Raw genomic sequence first — 23,039 nt, 5'->3', positions numbered from 1 at the left:
GGGATGATATTAGCGGAGGACAGGATGGGAAATGGAGGAAGAAAAGGCCACAGCAGGGGGGCTGTCATACCTTGTAGCATTTCAGCATTGAGGTGGGAGCCTTTGGTTTCTGCATGAGTTAGATGAAAGATCGGGGTGATGCAACAAGCAGGGTGTCACTTGCCAATAGGATGAAGGTGCTGAGTTACCTGTGTCAAGTTGCCCCACCCGCCCCCACCTTGTCCAAATCTCCCCAAACGTGTCCAAATCGTTTGTGCTGCAAATGCTTTTGTTTGTGCCGTTACAGTTCTTAAGGTTTTCTAAAATCATTTTTCTGACTAGTGATGTCATCCAGCCCCCACACCTTGTCCAAATCTCCCCAAACTTATTCCATTTGTCTGTACTACATTTGTGCTGGTTAGAGCGGCAAACATATTTTGTGTAACTATTATAGTTTTAAAGTTATTAACATTTCAATATTCATAACTAATACCCCCCCAACCTGGTCAAAATCTCCCTTAACCAGTCCCAATTATTTGTGCTGCAAAAAAATAGGTCTTACCATTAGAGTTTTTGAGTTATTAACATTTTTACCCTTTTTTTATTATGTTGTATATATGTTGTATATGTATGTTGTATTGTATATGTAGTATATAATATATCAGTACCGGTATATATTATATACTGTATATATAATATGTAAATGTTACATATATGTTATATTTCAGTGGCGTGCGGTGAGGTTAATGTCTGGTGAGGCACGACTGCATCATCACAGTCAAATTTAAAAACATATGAACAGTGCAGGTGTACCTAATGTTGTGTCCCTGCGGTCGTTCGCGGCTCCTGCAGCGCGAGCATTGTTGTTTTTGCACTTTTTGGCTTCTTGTTAAGTGACTTTTTTTGGGTGGATTCGGTCTTGCACGTGGAGGGTTTGGGTGTGGGCTTTGGTTGGTGTGGTCGCGGTGCTCCCGTCGGGCGGTGCATTCTGCGGCGGAAGTGCTTGGCACCAGGAGGCGGGGTTACGATACGAGCCTCACACAGTGTGCCTCCGCAGCAGATTTATGATCGCTCAGCACTAAAAATACGTTACACACATACAGTTGTTGACAAAATACACTGTACATTATATACCTCAGCTAACTAAACTATGGAAATGTATAATATAATTAATATAGCAATACGGTCTCACTGCACAGCAGCTCAGCAGTTAGCCGAGTCGCAATCCATGGTGAGGCACAAGTGCCTCAACTGGCTGCTGATCACCGCACCGTCTCTTCTCAGTATTTGAACGGCAAATGTGAAAATAAAAATAATCTAAAACTGGTGAAGTTGAATGGAAAATAACCTTAGTATAATCACTGGATACATATAACAATTTAATTATTTTTTTTTCCTTTTTCTTTCCATGATTGCAGGTGAGGCCCCGCCTCCCCTGCCTCTAGTGACTGCACGCCACTGTTTTATTTTATATTGCTACTATGGTACATTTTTAGTCTACTTTATACCTTTTGTTTTTGCCCTCGTTTTGTGCCCTTGTGTGCATTACCCTTTCCATCCTTTGTAACTGAGCTACTCTTTGGAACAATTTCCCTCGTGGATCAATAAAGTTTGTCTAAGTTACTATTCATAACTAGTCCCTAACTACAGTATGTCAAAATGTCCCCAAACCTGTCCCATTTGTTTGTGCTACATTTGTGCTGGTTTGTGCTGCAAAAATCTTATAAGCGGTAGAAAATGGATGGATGGATGGATGTTGATGCCCATATCGGCTGTACAAATGTACTTTACAAAAGAGAAGTGTGGGATACTTCTCTTGTTGCCTTATTTGTATTTGACTTTATTAAATGGATTCATATTATTATTTGGTGCAGCCGGGCCGGAGCAGGAGGCGATAGAAAGAGAAAAAAAGGAAGACAGAGGGGGAAATTGTAGGGACAAGAGGGGGATAAGACAGAGAGACAACAACAACAATAACAACATAAACAATAGAACAACATCAGCAAATAGGATATGTATAAATATGGCAGTAAAAGTGAAAGCAAAGAAGCAGTTAGTGAAGTAAATATTAATAATACAGAAATGACAATGAGCATTATTACACTACAAATGGAGCAATACAAATACCAATAGAAATAGCACTATTGATAATGAATAATAACAATAATTACCTCTATTATCAACACTATAATTGTTCAAATGCAACAATACATATATGTAATGATAACTTGAAATACAAAAGAAAGCAGAAAAATGGAGGGGAAGAAAGAGAAGCCAGCTATGTTAACCTTGTAGATTGTTATAGTAGTTTAAGCTTTGACAGTGTGCCGTGTGTTACCCAGTTTCCCCGAGGGCAACAACGTTAATATATGTTTGATGAAACGTGATTATATGCATGAGTGTATGTAAGTATATGTACTTGGTTATACTTGTATAGCGCTTTTCTACCTTCAAGGTACTCAAAGCGCTTTGACAGTATTTCCACATTCACCCATTCACACACACATTCACACACTGATGGCGGGAGCTGCCATGCAAGGTGCTAACCAGCAGCCATCAGGAGCAAGGGTGAAGTGTCTTGCCCAAGGACACAACGGACGTGACTAGGATGGTAGAAGGTGGGGATTGAACCCCAGTAACCAGCAACCCTCCGATTGCTGGCACGGCCACTCTACCAACTTCGCCACGCCGCCCGTACTTGTATATGTACAGTACGTGTATATGTATGTTTGTACAGTGAATGTATATGTACAGTATGTGTATATGTATGTTTGTACAGTGAATGTATATGTACAGCATGTGTATATGTATGTTTGTACAGTGAATGTGCATACATAGTTTTTAAGTTAATAAATAATCATGACCGATAACCAGCTCCATAAAACGTTAAATACATAATAACTATAATAATTAGAATAAGAATTTTATGAATAACACATTGTTTACAAGGTAATGACATTAAACCACAAATGTTAATAACTTAAAAACTACAATACAATATTTGCAGCATAAACGTTGCACAAACGACTGGGACTGGTTTGGGGAGGTTTTGACAAGGTGGGGGGTTTGGTTATGAATATTGAAACATGAATAACCTAAAAACTTTTAATAGTTAGACAAAAAAATTGCAGCACAAAACCAGTACAAACATAGCACAAACGAGTGGGACAAGTATGGGGCGGTCTGGACAAGGGGAGGGGGGCAACTTCACACAGGTTCAATCATTCAATCAACGTTTATTTATATAGCCCTAAATCACAAGTGTCTCAAAGGGCTGCACAAGCTCAGATCCCACATCAGGGCAAAAAAAACCTCAACCCAATGGGATTACAATGAGAAACCTTGGACGGGACCGCAGATGTGGGGACCCCCCCTCACTCGAGTGGATCTAGAGGTTGCTGAGTTGTAAGAATGGACATAGATTAAGGCTTGACTCTTAGGTGTTTAATCACATGTTGCTTCACTTTCATGTAGTTTGTACAGCACACATGAGAAGTGCATTCATGTCTCATTAAAGTGTACATATTTCTTGCTTCCAGCCACAGAGACCTAAAGCCGGAGAATCTGCTGCTCGATGAGAAGAATAACATCAGGATAGCAGACTTCGGTATGGCCTCTCTTCAGGTTGGAGATAGTCTCTTGGAAACCAGCTGCGGGTGAGTAAGAACATATTCTCGTTGATGCATTCTACCCTTAACAGTTAGTGATGGTACAAACTAATAACAGATGGAGGGATGCTCATATATCGGTTCCATGTTCTGATGCGATGGCAGGTTGAGGATGGACAGACGGTGTTTTCTCACAGAGTGTGCCATGGCTGCGAGCAGGGCCGAGGCCATGGCCACACATTACTGTCTCCTCACATCAGATGCTGGGTTTTATGACATCCTAGTCACGAGCATGCTGGGCCCATCAATCCCACAATGACTGCAATGAAGTGGAAAAGTCACTTTCAAAGTGGCAGGACTGCACACACGTTTAATTGAACCCTGAAGTGTAGTGAACAGCGTGCTAGGTCGGACAGGTCCACAAACTAAACTTAACACTTGGTGGTTTAAGTTCTGTTGGTACACAAAGGAGCGACAATGAAGATGTCATTAACATAGAAACTGCTGAACTGGAGCTGAGGCAAGATCATTGCTTTTTTGTCCAAAACCCAAAACCAGTGAAGTTGGCATGTTGTGTAAATCGTACAAACCCCGTTTCCCTCTGAGTTGCGAAATTGTGTTAGATGTAAATATAAACGGAATACAATGATATGCAAATCATTTTCAACCCATATTCAGTTGAATATGCTACAAGACAACATATTTGATGTTCAAACTGATAAACTTTTTTTTTTGCAAATAATCATTAACTTTAGAATTTGATGCCAGCAACACGTGACAAAGAAGTTGGGAAAGGTGGCAATAAATACTGATAAAGTTGAGGAATGCTCATCAAACACTTATTAGGAACATCCCACAGGTGAACAGGCAAATTGGGAACAGGTGGGTGCCATGATTGGGTATAAAAGTAGATTCCATGAAATGCTCAGTCATTTACAAACAAGGATGGGGCGAGGGTCACCACTTTGTCAACAAATGCGTGAGCAAATTGTTGAACAGTTTAAGAAAAACCTTTCTCAACCAGCTATTGCAAGGAATTTAGGGATTTCACCATCTACGGTCCGTAATATCATCAAAGGGTTCAGAGAATCTGGAGAAATCACTGCACGTAAGCAGCTAAGCCCGTGACCTTCGATCTCTAAGGCTGTACTGCATCAACAAGCGACATCAGTGTGTAAAGGATATCACCACATGGGCTCAGGAACACTTCAGAAACCCACTGTCAGTAACTACAGTTGGTCGCTACATCTGTAAGGGCAAGTTAAAACTCTCCTATGCAAGGCGAAAACCGTTTATCAACAACACCCAGAAATGCCGTCGGCTTCATCTGAGCTCATCTAAGATGGACTGATACAAAGTGGAAAAGTGTTCTGTGGTCTCAAATTCTTTTTGGAAACTGTGGACGTCGTGTCCTCCGGACCAAAGAGGAAAAGAACCATCCGGATTGTTATAGGCGCAAAGTTGAAAATCCAGCATCTGTGATGGTATGGGGGTGTATTAGTGCCCAAGACATGGGTAATTTACACATCTGTGAAGGCGCCATTAATGCTGAAAGGTACATACAGGTTTTGGAGCAACATATGTTGCCATCCAAGCAACGTTACCATGGACGCCCCTGCTTATTTCAGCAAGACAATGCCAAGCCACGTGTTACATCAAAGTGGCTTCATAGTAAAAGAGTGCGGGTACTAGACTGGCCTGCCTGTAGTCCAGACCTGTCTCCCATTGAAAATGTGTGGCGCATTATGAAGCCTAAAATACCACAATGGAGACCCCCGGACTGTTGAACAACTTAAGCTGTACATCAAGCAAGAATGGGAAAGAATTCCACCTGAGAAGCTTAAAAAATGTGTTTCCTCAGTTCCCAAATGTTTACTGAGTGTTGTTAAAAGGAAAGGCCATGTAACACAGTGGTGAACATGCCCTTTCCCAACTACTTTGGCACGTATTGCAGCCATGAAATTCTAAGTTAATTATTATTTGCAAAAAAAAAAAAGTTTATGAGTTTGAACATCAAATATCTTGTCTTTGTAGTGCATTCAATTGAATATGGGTTGAAAATGATTTGCAAATCATTGTATTCAGTTTATATTTACATCTAACACAATTTCCCAACTCATATGGAAACAGGGTTTGTAAATAAAAACAAAATACAATGATTTGCAAATCCTTTTCAACCTATATTCAATTGAATAGACTGCAAAGACAAGATAGGGATTTCACCATCTACGGTCCGTAATATCATCAAAAAGTTCAGATAATCTGGAGAAATCACTGCACGTAAGCGATGATATTACGGACTTTCGATCCCTCAGGCGGTACTGCATCAAAAAGTGACATCCGTGTGTAAAGGATATCACCACATGGGCTCAGGAACACTTCAGAAAACCACTGTCAGTAACTACAGTTTATCGCTGCATTTGTAAGTGCAAGTTAAAACTCTACTATGCAAAGCGAGAGCCATTTATCAACAACACCCAGAAACGCTGCCAGCTTCGCTGGGCCCAAGCTCATCTAAGATGGACTGATGCACAGTGGAAAAGTGTTCTGCGGTCTGACGAGTCCACATTTCAAATTGTTTTTGGAAACTGTGGACGTTGTCTTTTCGGACCAAAGAGGAAAAGAACCATCCGGATTGTTATAGGCGCGAAGTTCAAAAGCCATCATCTATGGGGGTGTATTAGTGCCCAAGGCATGGGTAACTTACACATCTGTGAAGGCACCATTAATGCTTAAAAGGAACATACAGGTTTTGGAGCAACATATGTTGCCATCCAAGCAACATTATCATGGACGCCCCTGCTTATTTCAGCAAGACAATGCCAAGCCACGTGTTACAACAGCATGGCTTCATAGTAGAAGAGTGCGGGTACTAGACTGGCCTGCCTGTAGTCCAGACCTGTCTCCCATTGAAAATGTGTGGTGCATTATGAAGCCAAAAATACCACAAAGGAGACCCCGGACTGTTTGAACAACTTAAAGGCCTACTGAAATGATTTTTTTTTTATTTAAACGGGAATAGCAGATCCATTCTATGTGTCATACTTGATCATTTCGCGATATTGCCATATTTTTGCTGAAAGGATTTAGTAGAGAAAATCGACGATAAAATTCGCAACTTTTGCTCGCTGATAAAAAAAAGCCTTGCCTGTACCGGAAGTAGCGTGACGTCACAGGAACTAGTATTCCTCACAATTCCCCATTGTTTACAATGGAGCGAGAGAGATTCGGACCGAGAAAGTGATGATTACCCCATTAATTTGAGCGAGGATGAAAGATTCGTAAATGAGGAACGTTACAGTGAAGGACTTGAGAGACAGTGATGGACATATCTTTTTTCGCTCTGACCGTAACTTAGGTACAAGCTGGCTCATTGGATTCCACACTCTCCTTTTTTTATTGTGGATCACGGATTTGTATTTTAAACCACCTCGGATACTATATCCTCTTGAAAATGAGAGTCGAGAACGCGAAATGGACATTCAGTGCCTTTTATCTCCACGACAATACATCGGCGAAATGCTTTAGCTACGAGCTAACGTGATGGCATCGTGCTTTAACTGCATATAGAAACAAAAAAATAAACCCCTGACTGGAAGGATAGATAGAAAATCAACAATACTATTAAACCGTGGACATGTAAATACACGGTTAATGCTTTCCAGGCTGGCGAAGGTTAACAATGCTGTGCTAACGACGCCATTGAAGCTAACTTAGCAACTTAGCAACGGGACCTCACAGAGCTATGCTAAAAACATTAGCTCTCCACCTACGCCAGCCAGCCCTCATCTACTCATCAACACCCGTGCTCACCTGCGTTCCAGCGATCGGCAGAAGGATGAAGGACTTCACCCGATGCGTTTGGCGGCCCGGGGACGTAGGAAGTCAAGGTGAGGTCGGCGGCTAGCGCTCCAACAAAGTCCTCCTGGTTGTGTTGCTGTAGTCCGCTGCTAATACACCGATCCCACCTATAACTGTCTTCTTTGCAGCCTTCATTGTTCATTAAACAAATTGCAAAAGATGTCCAGAATACTGTGGAATTATGAAATGAAAACAGAGCTTTTTGTATAGGATTCTACGGGTACCATAACTTCCGTTACTCTGACTTCGTCACGCGCATACGTCATCATACCGCGACGTTTCAGCCGGATATTTCCCGGGAAGTTTTAAATGTCACTTTATAAGTTAACCCGGCCGTATTGGCATGTGTTGCAATGTTACGATTTCATCATTGATATATAAACTATCAGACTGCGTGGTCGCTAGTAGTGGCTTTCAGTAGGCCTTTAAGCTGTACATCAAGCAAGAATGGGAAATAATTCCAGCTGAAAAACCTCAAAAATTGGTCTCCTTAGTTCCCAAATGTTATTGAGTGTTGTTAAAAGGAAATGCCATGTAACACAGTGGTAAAAATGCCCCTGTGCCAACTTTTTTGCAATGTGTTGCTGCCATTAAATTCTAAGTTAATGATTATTTGCAAAAAAAAAAATGTTTCTCAGTTCGAACATTAAATATCTTGTCTTTGCAGTCTATTCAATTCAATAAGTTGAAAATGATTTGCAAATCATTGTATTCTATTTCTATTTACGAATTACAAAACATGCCAACTTCACTGGTTTTAGGTTTTTGTGTTTTGAGTCATTTTTGTTTTTCCACTTTTGCAGTGGAAATGCTACAACGTAAGTAAGATAAATAGAAAAACACAGCTTCTTGAAAATAGCAATATGCTCAGTGAAACCCTCTGAGGTCAAACACAACATATTCTAGGACGCTGGCTGACCTCTGATTTGCTTGGTTTTCAAAACCGTTCCCATAGGAAACAACAAATATACCGAAATAATTTGTGCTAGCCATCTTGTGTGTTGGTGCGGTACTAAGCATTTAAATTTTATTCACTGACATCTAAAAGGACCCATAGAGTCCTGATGACTGAAATTTCACTAGAAAGGTCACTTTATGTATTTTTTGCTCCTGATAATAAATCTGGCAGTCATTACCAGTAATACCAATTAGTTTTTCAGTAATCAGTAGATAACAAACTACTTGGAACGCCCTCTTTCCATCACTAGACTTTATTATTTTCCCCCATGGTGTGTATATCAGTATATATCATATACTTTATGTATAGTATGTAAACATTACAAATATCTTATATTTTATATTGCTACTATGGTACATTTTCATTCTGCTTAATATCTGCATTATCCTTTCCATCCTTACCCTTTCCATCCTTTGTAACTGAGCTACTGTGTGGAACAATTTCCCTTGTGCATCAACAAAGTGTGTCTAAGTCTTAGTGTTCAGGACCTACATTTAGTGACGCATTGATCAGAGTGAGAGTTAAAGGCCTACTGAAATGAATTTTTTTTATTTAAACGGGGATAGCAGATCTATTCTATGTGTCATACTTGATCATTTCGCGATATTGCCATATTTTTGCTGAAAGGATTTAGTATAGAACAACGACGATAAAGATTGCAACTTTTGGTATCTGATAAAAAAAAGGCTTGCCCCTACCGGAAGTAGCGTGACGTAGTCAGTTGAACATATACGCAAAGTTCCCTATTGTTTACAATGATGGCCGCATGAAGTGAGAGAGATTCGGACCGAGAAAGCGACAATTTCCCCATTAATTTGAGCGAGGATGAAAGATTTGTGGATGAGTAAAGTGCAAGTGAGGACTAGTGGGGAGTTGAAGCTATTCAGATAGGGAAGATGCTGTAAGAGCCGGGGGTGACCTGATATTCAGCTGGGAATGACTACAACAGTAAATAAACACAAGACATATATATACTCTATTAGCCACAACACAACCAGGCTTATATTTAATATGCCACAAATTAATCCTGCATAAAAACACCTGCGTGTTTGTTATGCTAGCTCCTAGCTCCTCTGCTAGCTCCTAGCTCCATAGAACACGCCAATACAATTCAAACACCTGATCAACACACACCATCACTCAGCCCAAAAGACCGTTTCCTTAACCCAAGGTTCATAAAGCTTATATATTTTTAAAAAGTTACGTACGTGACGCGCACATACGGTCAAGTTATCGAATGTTTAGCAGCCAAGGCTGCATACTCACGGTACCTGATATTCAGCTGGGAATGACTACAACAGTAAATAAACACAAGACATATATATACTCTATTAGCCACAACACAACCAGGCTTATATTTAATATGCCACAAATTAATCCTGCATAATAACACCTGCGTGTTTGTTATGCTAGCTCCTAGCTCCTCTGCTAGCTCCTAGCTCCATAGAACACGCCAATACAATTCAAACACCTGATCAACACACACAATCACTCAGCCCAAAAGACCGTTCACCTAACCCAAGGTTCATAAAGCTTATATATTTTTAAAAAGTTACGTACGTGACGCGCACGTAGGTACGGTATGTGTTATGCTAGCTCCTCTGCTAGCTCCTAGCTCCATAGAACACGCCAATACAATTCAAACACATGATCAACACACACAATCACTCAGCCCAAAAGACCGTTCACCTAATCCAAGGTTCATAAAGCTTATATATTTTTAAAAAGTTACGTACGTGACGCGCACGTAGGTACGGTACGTGTTATGCTAGCTCCTCTGCTAGCTCCTAGCTCCATAGAACACGCCAATACAATTCAAACACATGATCAACACACACAATCACTCAGCCCAAAAGACCGTTCACCTAACCCAAGGTTCATAAAGCTTATATATTTTTAAAAAGTTACGTACATACGCAAAAAAAAGCCAAAGCTGCATACTCACAGTAGCACGTCTGCGTCTTTGTCATCCAAATCAAAGTAATCCTGGTAAGAGTCTGTGTTGTCCCAGTTCTCTACAGGCGTCTGTGTATCCAAATCAAAAGTCCTCCTGGTTAGAGTCTCTGTTATCCGAGTTCTTCCATCTTGACTGCATCTTTCGGGAATGTAAACAAAGAAGCGCCGGCTGTGTACTGTTGTGGCTGACTACGTTCGAAAAATACGTCCATTTCGCACCGACAACTTTCTTCTTTGCTTGCTTGGCTTCCTTCTCCATAATGCAATGAACATGATTGAAACAGATTCACGAACACAGATGTCCAGAATACTGTGGAATTATGAAATGAAAACAGAGCTTTTTCGTATCGACTTCAATGTGGAAGGCATACCCGTGTTCGCCGGGCTACGTCACGCGCATACGTCATCCTCAGAGGCGTTTCGAACCGGAAGTTTAGCGGCAAATTTAAAATGTCACTTTATAAGTTAACCCGGCCGTATTGGCATGTGTTATAATGTTAAGATTTCATCATTGATATATAAACTATCAGACTGCGTGGTCGGTAGTAGTGGCTTTCAGTAGGCCTTTAACTTCCTTATACTGCCGTATTGACATCATCAGCTGGAGAGCTGCTTTCTCGCCTCAGAGCTCGTGAAAGTCAATTTTAGATTATAAATCATGCGTCTCACCTGGATAGTTAAATGATGTAGACATAAACTGAGAAGTAAGTACACTAAGGCAGTCAATTTATCCCCCAAAATAGGGAAAAAGACCCGAAAAGACGCTTTGTTCCACCCCCATTTTATGAGTCATTTTTCTACTAAACGGGAAAATATCAACATCCTAGCAGTCGGCATCTGAGTGAGAGCAGACATTGTACATGTTTTATAATGTTTGTTGGCTCTCTGCAGTGATTAGTGATCAGTGATGTTGGTGAAGGAAAAATCAAAGTCCCATAGGCTCCATTGTAAGCAAACTTTTGATTTATAGTGCATAAAAAGCAAAAAAACATAAAAAGCAAAAAAAACATGTGTTTTTGTCTTATATATGCGGTATAGCTCGGTTGGTAGAGTGGCCGTGCCAGCAACTTGAGGGTTCCAGGTTCGATCCCCGCTCCCGCCATCCTAGTCACTGCCGTTGTGTCCTTGGGCAAGACTTTTTACCCACCTGCTCCCAGTGCCACTCACACTGGTTTAAATGTAACTTAAATATTGGGTTTCACTATGTACCAGCGCTTTGAGTCACTAGAGAAAAGCGCTATATAAATATAATTCACTTCACTTATATAAGGATTGCGAAGTTCCCCTTTAACTTAAAAAGACTGTCTCAAGACTAACATTGGTGTTAGACTACTGCTTCGAATGTAAGTCTGTAACACCTCACAGCCTCCTTGTCAACGCATCTTCTCTTCTCTCCTGTTTTCGGAATAAGTGACACAAATAATCCAAAGAAAAAGCAAAACATTCACAGGTAAATCCCTTGATACAGTACGTGCTGAACTGGGTTCTCATGCGGTTTGGCGCAAATAACTGCTATCTAGCGTGAGGACGTACACGATGCGATAGCAAATTGTAAATATTTAGTGTGACCTCTTGCGGTTGTACCTCATTTTTGTAAGGGAAGTGCTGCATGCAAGCCACAAATGCCAAATATACCCTTGAAGAACATTTACTCTGTGGTGACATCACGTGACACCACGCATGCAAGCCCTATGGCACCTGTCCAAAACTCAGACTTAATTCCAGCCAGATTATACCTCTTGACTGAAATTAGACACACTCAAATACCACGCACTTCAGAGAACAGGCATGCACAAAAAGTGCTGACAAGGCTTCTTGAACACACTGTCCTTTCTGTGTCTGTTTATGGTTATTTGGACCTCCTTCCCTTTAAACCAGGGGTGTCAAACGTACGGCCCGAGGGCCGGATCAAGCCCGCTAACGGGTTTTATCCAGCCCGCGGGAAAAGTTTGCTAAGTATAAAAATTAACATGAAATTTTTGAATGAAAGAAAGAGCTGTTCTAAATGTGTCCACTGGATGTCGCAATAGCAATTATATGTATCTTTGTAGATGATGCTACATATGTACAAAATAAACCACATGATGTTAATACATCATTCGAGGAAAATGATCAAACTACATAAATAACATACTGTAATTTGATTTTGATATAATTGTTTTATCTTGATAGATTGAAAATTAACACCAATGAGTTGACTGATGAACATTATCACATAATGTATTCAGAAACTATAAATAACGACAAATAAAGTTGTTATAAATTCCCTTTGTCAGTGATAAAGATAGAAGATAAAGATCCCTATTTAATATGTTAATTGTTTAATATAATTGATTATATTATCGTTGATGTAAACAAGTTAACTTGTTAACTTGACTCCGCCAAGGCTGCCCTTTGTCACCGATTCCGTTCATAACTTTTATGGACAGAATTTCTAGGCGCAGCCAAGGCGTTGAGGGGATCTGGTTTGGTGGCTGCAGGATTAGGTCTCTGCTTTTTGCAGATGATGTGGTCCTGATGGCTTCATCTGGCCAGGATCTTCAGCTCTCACTGGATCGGTTCGCAGCTGAGTGTGAAGCGACTGAGATGAGAATCAGCACCTCCAAGTCTGAGTCCATGGTTCTCGCCCGGAAAAGGGTGGAGTGCCATCTCCGGGTTGTGGAGGAGACCCTGCCCCAAGTGGAGGAGTTCAAGTACCTCGGAGTCTTGTTCACGAGTGAGGGAAGAGTGGATCGTGAGATCGACAGGCGGATCGGTGCGGCGTCTTCAGTAATGCGGACGCTGTATCGATCCGTTGTAGTGACGAAGGAGCTGAGCCGGAAGGCAAAGCTCTCAATTTACCGGTCGATCTACGTTCCCATCCTCACCTATGGTCATGAGCCTTGGGTTATGACCGAAAGGGCAAGATCACGGGTACAAGCGGCCGAAATGAGTTTCCTCCGCCGGGTGGCGGGGCTCTCCCTTAGAGATAGGGTGAGAAGCTCTGTCATCCGGGAGGAGCTCAAAGTAAAGCCGCTGCTCCTCCACTTCGAGAGGAGCCAGATGAGGTGGTTCGGGCATCTGGTCAGGATGCCACCCGAGCGCCTCCCTATGGAGGTGTTTAGGGCACGTCCGACCGGTAGGAGGCCACTGGGAAGACCCAGGACACGTTGGGAAGACTATGTCTCCCGGCTGGCCTGGGAACGCCTCGGGATCCCCCGGGAAGAGCTGGACAAAGTGGCTGGGGAGAGGGAAGTCTGGGCTTCCCTGCTTAGGCTGCTGCCCCCGCGACCCGACCACGGATAAGCGGAAGAAGATGGATGGATGGATAAACAAGTTAATAATTTAGTCATGCACCTTTATGTTGAGTCTGTTTGAGTCAGGCAGTTTACCGGGCAGCTATGTTGACGTTTCCAGGGTCCTTGAGTCAGCGTGTTGAATATGTGAGGGTGTACTTAGCTGCTGCTGAAAAAGTCACACATAAAGAAGAAGTTGAAACGTAAAAACGGTGTCCCTATTCCCTAAACGGAGTACGCTCACGGGTGAAGAGTCCCAGCACAACAACATCAGTTTATCCACATGGTTCTTTAATAAAAGTATATATACTATTAACCGCAACAGGTAATTGTAAAAAAAAAAAAACAACATTATGATTTGTACAATTTCAGAATGTGCTTGTTCTTTTTTTTAAACAAAGAAAACAATCGGAAGTTGTCTTTATTTTTAAGTTATCGTGCCGTGATTTTACCAGTCTGGCCCACTTGGGAGTAGATTTTTCTCCATGTGGCCCCCTATCTAAAAGGATTTTGACACCCCTGCTTTCAACACAACATGTTTGAATAAACATACGGTAAATGTGCATGCATACACTGACATAAATGTTGAATAATTACTTTATGGTGTGATCTTTCATGAGTCATAGATGGGCAAGAAGATGAACGTGTGCATGCCTATTAGAAAAGTGTTCTTTTCCTAGAAAGGCCACACAAGCCAAAGTGACATTATTACAAAATAATATTAACTAGCCATGCAAGGGTCCATACGTCTACACCAGGGGTCACCAACCTTTTTGAAACCAAGAGCTACTTCTTGGGTACTGATTAATGCGAAGGGCTACCAGTTTTGATACACACTTAGATAAATTGCCAGAAATAGCCAATTTGCTCAATTTACCTTTAACTCTATGTTATTATTAATAATTAATGATATTTACTCTTAATTGGACGGTTTAAAAGAGGAGAAAACACGGGAAAAAATGACAATTAAATTTTGAAACATAGTTTATCTTCAATTTCGACTCTTTAAAATTCAAAATTCAACCGAAAAAAAGAAGAGAAAAACTAGCTAATTCGAATCTTTTTGAAAAAATTAAAAAAATAACTTATGGAACATCATTAGTAATTTTTCCTGATTAAGATTAATTTTATAATTTTGATGACATGTTTTAAATAGGTTAAAATCCAATCTGCACTTTGTTAGAATATACAACAAATTGGACCAAGCTATATTTCTAACAAAGACAAATCGTAATTTTTTCTAGATTTTCCAGAACAACATTTTTAAAAGAAATTCACAAGACTTTGAAATAAGATTTAAATTTGATTCTACAGATTTTCTAGCTTTGCCAGAATATTTTTTTTGAATTTTAATCATAATAAGTTTGAAGAAATATTTCACAAATATTCTTCGTCGAAAAAACTGAAGCTAAAATGAAAAATTAAATTAAAATGTATTTATTATTCTTTACAATAAAAAAGATACATTTACTTGAACATTGATTTAAATTGTCAGGAAAGAAGAGGAAGGAATTTAAAATGTAAAATGGTATATGTGTTTAAAAATCCTAAAATCATTTTTAAGGTTGTATTTTTTCTCTAAAATTGTCTTTCTGAAAGTTATAAGAAGCAAAGTAAAAAAAATAATGAATTTATTTAAACAAGTGAAGACAAAGTCTTTCAAATATTTTCTTGGATTTTCACATTCTATTTGAGTTTTGTCTCTCTTAGAATTAAAAATGTCGGGCAAAGCGAGACCAGCTTGCTAGTAAATAAATACAATTTAAAAAAATAGAGGCAGCTCACTGGTAAGTGCTGCTATTTGAGCTATTTTTAGAACAGGCCAGCGGGCTACTCATCTGGTCCTTACGGGCTACCTGGTGCCCGCGGGCACCGCGTTGGTGACCCCTGATCTACACAGTCCCTTGTGTATATTTACATCGTGCTACAGAGTACATACAGGTGCTCCAACGCTGCATCGTAGTTTCTTTTTAGATATATGACTGCCAGCACCATCTGTCCATCCACATGCGGGTGTTCCATACGATTCATTGCCCCTTCCCCCTGGACTGTCCCGTCTCGACATGCAGACATGACACTTTTTTAATTAAACACATTTATCTGGCCCCATCGCAATTCAGCAGCCCTGACGCAAATGTATTCTTTTTGCCGCGGGTAATGGAGCCGATGATACTCCTAGGTAGATATGGGAGGCGTCGCAGAGCATGCATGTACATTAATACAAATAGTAGATGAGCACAGCAGCGTTGACAAGCACATACATAAATGCATTCAGAGTAACATGCTGTTTATTGCACAGGACTGGCTGTGGTTTTGTCGCACTAATTGTGGACGGAAATTAGCTGTATGCATACATTTGGAGGGGAAAATTGTTTTTACAAATGGACTGCATTCCAGCTCCACAGTGTTAATATTCACCTGTGTGTACAGTTTGTAACATACAATAGGGCTGCAATGATTAATCGATTAAGTTGGTTAGAAAAAAGCTTTGATTTCTATTCTGTTTCTTTGATTAATCGTTTAATGATCAATGTTGATATTCAACTTTAAATACATGAACATAGTTTCCGCACAGCCGCTGCAATAGAGTGTACATGAGAGCGGTGGTGTGTGGGGGGAAATGGTGTGTGTGTTGGTAAACAGTGGGAAACATTTTTTTCCACTAATGCACATGTATCAAATGTGTAATTTCTATGTTGATGATCCATTTATTAGAAAAAAGAATGACGATTATGGCAAGCAGAAAAAATATTTTTTCATTTCAATTATTTTCCTTAAAATACACATTTAGGCTATAAAGTGTGTGTTATTTGATTACTCGATTAATCTAACAAACTAATAGATTGCTGGATTACTAAAATAATCAACATAAAACATGCACGAATAAGTCAAAAATCAATTAAGTAGTGCTCATCACAGATAGTATATCATTGAATATTGTTTTTCTCATTTTCACTCTGGTCAAGCAAGGATCAATCAATCATCAATCAATGTTTATTTATATAGCCCTATATCACAAGTGTCTCAAAGGGCTGCACAAGCCACAACGACATCTTCGGTACAGAGCCCACAAAGGAGTGTCGCTTAGTGCTAAATATTGATCTTTATTCTTTTTTATCATGATGTACTTACTACTTTTAATAGGCGTTCTTAATCAATCTGGAAATGAATATAATCAATCTAAAAAATCAACATAAAAGCAATGTAAAAATCAAAAAATAAAGTGGTGCTCATTACGGAATTAGATTTATTTTAATATTTTTTTCTCGTATTCAGTCTGGTCAAGCAATGGGTTTCTCTTAGTGCTAAATGTTCGTTATTGTCATGATTAGACTATGAAATGTTAGGAGCAACACAACTTTTTTTTTTTTATGATGTAATTACTAATAAGCATTCTTAATGTTGTTGTTGTTTTAAAAAAAAATCCATTTAATGCCGCTATTACATGAAGCTACCTTGCAAATCTCCTCCGTGATGAGTGGAAATAATTAATTATTGATCAGACAGTAATAATGTCAGTAATCTTTGCAATCGACACTCACTGGGCGCTTCATTAGAAACATCAATTTTTACAACTAAACAATCTAATATTATCCAATACAAAATCTGTATTTTATATATTTCCAGGTCTAGTGGATGATGCTGAGAGCTAATAACTGCCCTCAATACTAAAACAACAATAATGAACACAATGTTAAATTGTTACTTTTACAACAATATCAATCAAAAATAAACATAAAGAAGAAGGTTTTTCAGTAGCTCTTTTGTGAAATGTTATTAGATTGTGTACCTAATGCTGTAGCCCAGGGGTCCCCAAACTTTTGGACTCGGAGCCGCATTGGGTAAAAAAAAAATGTGGCATGGGGTATATATATATATATATATATATATATATATATATATATATATATATATATATATATATATATATATATATATATATATATATATATATATATATATATATATATATATATATATATACACACACACACACATATAGTCAAGGTTTCTGTGGTTTATCCGTTACACAGTGCTCAATACCGGTGTAGAGCGGAAAAATCCCATATATATATATATATATATATATATATATATATATATATATATATATATATATATATATATATATATATATATATATATATATATATATATATAATCCGTCTCATTGCAGATTAGACAAACTGCCTTTTCCCTTTCCTTTCACTGAACAAAAAAAGTCACATGTTCACTGATGTTTAAAAACTCTACACTCGGAGTCTATTTTACGTTTCCCCAACGATTTCGCCATTTTTTCCCCCGTGCACTAATTGACTGAAAGAGCGCGCACTTGTCGGTTTGCGTTATTGATGGGAAAATGCATTTTTAGGCAATATGATTTGCCTGAGCGGCTGGGAGACCCCGAGAGTAACAAACGGTAGAGAATGGATTGATGAATGTGCTGGAAAGGACAGATTAAAAAAATAAAAAATACAATAAAACATTTTACTCGGGACTACCCCCGGGCCGGATTTTGGATGTTGGTGGGCCGTATCTGGCCCGCGGGCCGTAGTTTGGGGACCACTGCTGTAGCCTGTGAGGAAAAATTAAAAAAATAAACTTCTTTGTCACTTAGCTACACAACTTTTTTGAAAAGTTATTCAAATACTTTAAAGTCCCTGAGGGGAAAAACATTTTTACTCCACTGTACATTTTCACATGCATTTCAACACACAAAGAACCAGATAATAATGGCTAATTATAGAGTGTTTATTCATACCATTCTCCACATTGCTTTTTGTGATTGTGGCAATTCCGATGCATAAGTACAGCATATTTTAGACCTGATTTGCATAATGCACCATGACAATCGCAATTTAGGACGGCGGAATTTATATGAACGTATGAACGTCCTCATTGACATGTTGGCAGTGCTTGTTTGACAGCCCAAGGGAGCGGAGGACTGCGACACATGAGTAAACACGCACACACAGGGCGTCTAATGGATGCTGTGTTTACAGACGTCAGACTCTCATTATTGCTATTACATGAAACTGAAGGAAGTGGAAGGGGAGGGGACAGCTGCTTTCTTTGTGTCCTTGTAAAATGGGTAAAAGCAGGATAAAAAAGACACATGCAAAATAATAGTTGATGCAGTTTCATAATTAAATTCAATGCAAGAACTGTAAAAATTATGCTTTTACAATTACAGTGGTACCTCAACTTAAGTGTGCCCAAACTTAAGATTGTTTTGAGATAAGAGCTGTCTCTCGGCTAATTATTATGCTTTAAAGGGGACCTATTTTGCAAAACCAATTTTTGTTATCTATTAGTATCTGTTTTTGTCTATTTGGGATCTGCATAAGTCCCAAAAATTTGAAATCAAACCATGGAGACATGGCGGAGATATTTATAAAACAAGCTTGTCGTCTTCCAAACTTGGTCCAAACAAGCCGTTTGGAATTTGAAACTTTAGCGACGTATTTTTCATAGTTTTACCTGAAGAGCGTTTCATGATTCTGCCATTTTTATTCAGTTGTAGTTAAACAAGTCCCTGCTTTTTTTGTATCCTGTTGTTATGGGGCAGACTGGTTCATACATTCACATGCATGCTAAAATCCTCCTCTGTTGCCATATCTAATAAAAAAGTAGCGCATAGTTCTAACTTATATCTGTCAGTAGACTCGATATGAAAGCTCTAAAAACTACAACGTTGCTAACTGAGAGAAGACACAGTCAAAGGGCGCTAGGCCTGGAGGGGGACTTGGGCAGGTAATTTAAGACTGGCCACAAAACGGTGCATTCTGAGAGACGGAAAGCGGCTTGAAGATGGTCTGTTAAACAAAAACAATGCAATTTTTTTTAAACCAAAGCACTATGATTACATGTTATGTAGACCTCAAGAAAGTTGTTTTATATATATAGAAAAAAAACAATGTATGACCCCTTTTAAAGGGGGTAATTTGTGATATACGGCAAGTACGAGGTGGCTAACAATGCGGCTAATGGGAGTACTCTCTTGCGCCCATTAAAGCCCTCTAAAGAAACATTGATAATAGAATAGAATAGAAAGTACTTTATTGATCCCTGGGGGAAATTCAGCACCACAGTTCGCTCACAATAGACAGTAATAATAATAAATAATATAATATATATTAAATATTATATATATAATATATAAATAATATAAATATATTCTACATATACTCTACATTTAAGTGCGTTTAACCGCCAACAATAGTCCATTTACATCTCGTTGTCATGTTCTGTGGTCATGTTTTGTTTGGTTATGTTCTGTTGGTTTTTGGACTCTTTTAGTTCCTGTTTGCGCACCCTGGTTTGTTTTAGTTTCCATGACAACTCATTGGTCACCTGTCTCACGTGTTGGACTCACGCACCTGTTTGTAATCATAGAGACTATTATTTAAGCCTGTATATATGTAGTCAGCCAGGCGACATTGACATCGAATGACATTTTCATGCTTGGTTCATGCTGCTCTTTTCTTGCCACGTAAGTTTTTTTGTTTATTCAAGCCACAGTTTAGTGCGTTGTTTAGTTCATGTTTCATGTCCTAAGTTTTTTGCCTTTGCTTTTACGTGCGTTAGGCACGCTCGCCTTCGGGTTGTTTTTTGTTTCCTGCGTCAAGTTTTTTGCCTCCGCTGTGAGCGCTTTTTGTTTGTACCCTTTTTTTTTGTATAGATCAATTAAATCATGTATTTACCTTCAAGCCATGACTGGTCTGGTCCGATTGCATTCCGGGAAAACAATCCATGCAGCCAGCTGCAAGATAGTCCACGCCGTGACACTCGTAACCTGAATATTAACCAAGTATTAGCAATTATGTTATTATAAGCCAGGGGTGTCCAAAGTGCGGCCCGGGGGCCATTTGCGGCCCACAGGTAATTTTTTAACGGCCCCACGCCACATTCTAAAAATACAATAAAAGAAATAAAAAAACATAAAAAGTGGTATAAAAGAGCCAACAGGTGAAATGTTACAGGAAAATGTTGCAATGTTGACTCTAATAACACAAAGCTGCCATGCAGGCTGTATCTTTCTTTAAAAAATAATAATTAATCAAAATCAATGTCATTATGAATTATTGACCTATTCAAGGCTCCAATAACGTCACATGAAATATTCCACTTTGAGATATTCTTTGGGGAAAATGTTGCATATTTTATGTTTGCTATATAAAAAAGTAAGCTTTTTTTTGTTGGTTTTTTAAGTGCCTAAAACGAACAAACAAAAAACATAAACAACAATACAACTTATAATTGACGGATAGATCTGAAGTTGATCTCGAGATTACTGTGCTAAAAGTTAACAGTTAAAAAAATGTATAATTTATTTATTTATTTATTTTAATTTATTAACACTTTAATGAGTAGGACCCTTTTGGATCCCCAATCATTTTTGTGTGATTTGTTTTTAGGTGTCATTGCTAAAAAAAAATTATTATGAATTATAATCAATGTTGAGTTATTGAGTTATTGACCTTTTTAAGGCTCCAATTATTATATAATCTCAAATATTCCACTTATAAATTTTATTGGGTGAAAATATTACATATTTTGTGTTTTTTCCATTAAAAAACCCGTCTTATTGACAGATAGACCTAATGTTGATCTAGAGATTTAAACCTTCAATAATAATAACAATAATAATACTGAATAATAACACATTTTTTATATTTTTTGGACCAAAACCCTTTGCGGCCCCCGAGATCAAGCCTGAGTGGAGGCCTAAAGGTATATTTTTTTATACATATATTGTATTGGTTTTTAAAATAAAAAATATCAAAATGGCCTCCGCTTGCTTTGATTTTTCAGTGTGCGGCCCTCAGTGGAAAAAGTTTGGACACCCCTGTTATAAGCACTAACGCAGACGGACTACTTCTAGTGGCACCGTGTTTAAAGAGAGCTAACTATATTGACATACTGAGCCGCAGAGCTCAGTTTAGATCCCCTTTAAGTTTCAAGCAAGAATTTCATTAGTTGATGTCAGTGAACCCTGTAAGATTCACCCAAATGATCTAGTCTCATTCGCTAGTATTAGCTTATTGCTGAAAATGGGACATTACTTTGTTTTTCGAACCATGAGAAAGGAGAAAAGTGAGTGTAAAGGACAGAGCTGAGAAGAAGTGGATGATATTCATTGAATTAAAAAAAAAATAAACCATCAAAAACATGACTGAGGGTGTAGCCAACTTGACGAAGCAATTCAAGCGCCATACTGTAGCAGATTGAGTCTAACGCCAGCCAAGAATGTTAAAATAATACCTAAATGAGGGACATTTAACCATAAACATATGAAAAAGGTGCTGATGGTGTGTTTGACGGAGAAGCAGCTGAAAGGAGATACCGTAGAAGTCCGCTCTTAAAGATAAATGCTGAACATAAACGTTACTTCATAAAAGTTGTTTGTACTAGATTCTATTGTATATTTTTTCTTTCAAAAAGACATGTTACATGTTGGCCGAACACCAAATAAATTATTTCAATTCACTTCATTGCGAGACAGTGATTTGCGATACATATGTTTTGAGTTAACAGCTCTGTCACAGAACCAATTAAACTGGTAAGTTGAGGTACTATTGTATAATATTGCTCAGTTAGATTTTAAATGCACAAGTCTCAGTATTGGCTCACATCACAGTTTGCAGTGATATTGTCTTCTATCACATTTTACGGTAACACTTTAGTATGGGGAACATATTCTAAGTAACAAAGACTTAAGGGTTAGGGTTATTGTAGTTTTGTGTTTTTTATGTAAGAACAGACCATATTAAAGGGAGAATCATATACAACAACTTCCTTACTTAGTACTAATAAGCAATAATTCTGAGGTTATTGAGGGAAGACTCTTAGTTAATGGCTTACTGGTTGTATAATAAGGCCATGCAGAATAGGGCATTAATACGTACTTAATAATGACTAATTAAGAGGCAATATGATACTAATTTGCACGTTAATAAGCAACTAATTAATGGTGAATATGTTCCCCATACTAAAGTGTCACCCATTTTACCTGTTATGTTCACATTGCACCACAGCCGCTCCACTCACCTGCAAAACAACCGATGCTCAGTAGCTCAATAAATCTAAACACAATATTGACGTGTCAATCATTGGCCTCACTGTCAGCACATCCAGGTGCTGTAAAGATTAGTGGTTCTGCTTACTGTCTGCTGCAAGACGTCGTTGCCCTTGGTAGAGCCAGCAGGAGGACATCCAAACACCCTCAGGATGGTCCAAACTTCTTGTGGCACATATGATCCGCGTTCACTTAAGACAGGGGTGTCCAAAGTGCGGCCCGGGGGGCCATTTGCGGCCCGCAGCTAATTGTTTACCGGCCTGCCACACATTCTGCAAAAATTGCAAAATTGATACTATTGCAAAAATTTAAAAAAACATTTA

The 23,039-nt window shown here is 38.8% G+C and overlaps 1 protein-coding gene across 12 annotated transcripts in view; it reads left to right on the top strand.

Moving 5' to 3' along the window:
* brsk2a (BR serine/threonine kinase 2a) overlaps positions 1-23,039 on the top strand; it is a 473,215-nt gene that overhangs the window by 349,388 nt on the left and 100,788 nt on the right. For all 12 annotated transcript variants that reach the window (XM_062035565.1, XM_062035564.1, XM_062035556.1 and 9 more), the window contains one exon: positions 3,519-3,635. In XM_062035565.1, coding sequence (XP_061891549.1) covers positions 3,519-3,635 — 117 coding nt within the window. The remainder of the gene's footprint in view (positions 1-3,518; positions 3,636-23,039) is intronic.

This window comes from Entelurus aequoreus, linkage group LG24 (genome assembly GCF_033978785.1).
Source record: "Entelurus aequoreus isolate RoL-2023_Sb linkage group LG24, RoL_Eaeq_v1.1, whole genome shotgun sequence".
NCBI classification, from domain to species: Eukaryota; Metazoa; Chordata; class Actinopteri; order Syngnathiformes; family Syngnathidae; genus Entelurus; species Entelurus aequoreus.
The sequence above is the reverse complement of the archived record's forward strand: the minus strand, read 5'-3'. Positions and strand labels throughout refer to the sequence as shown.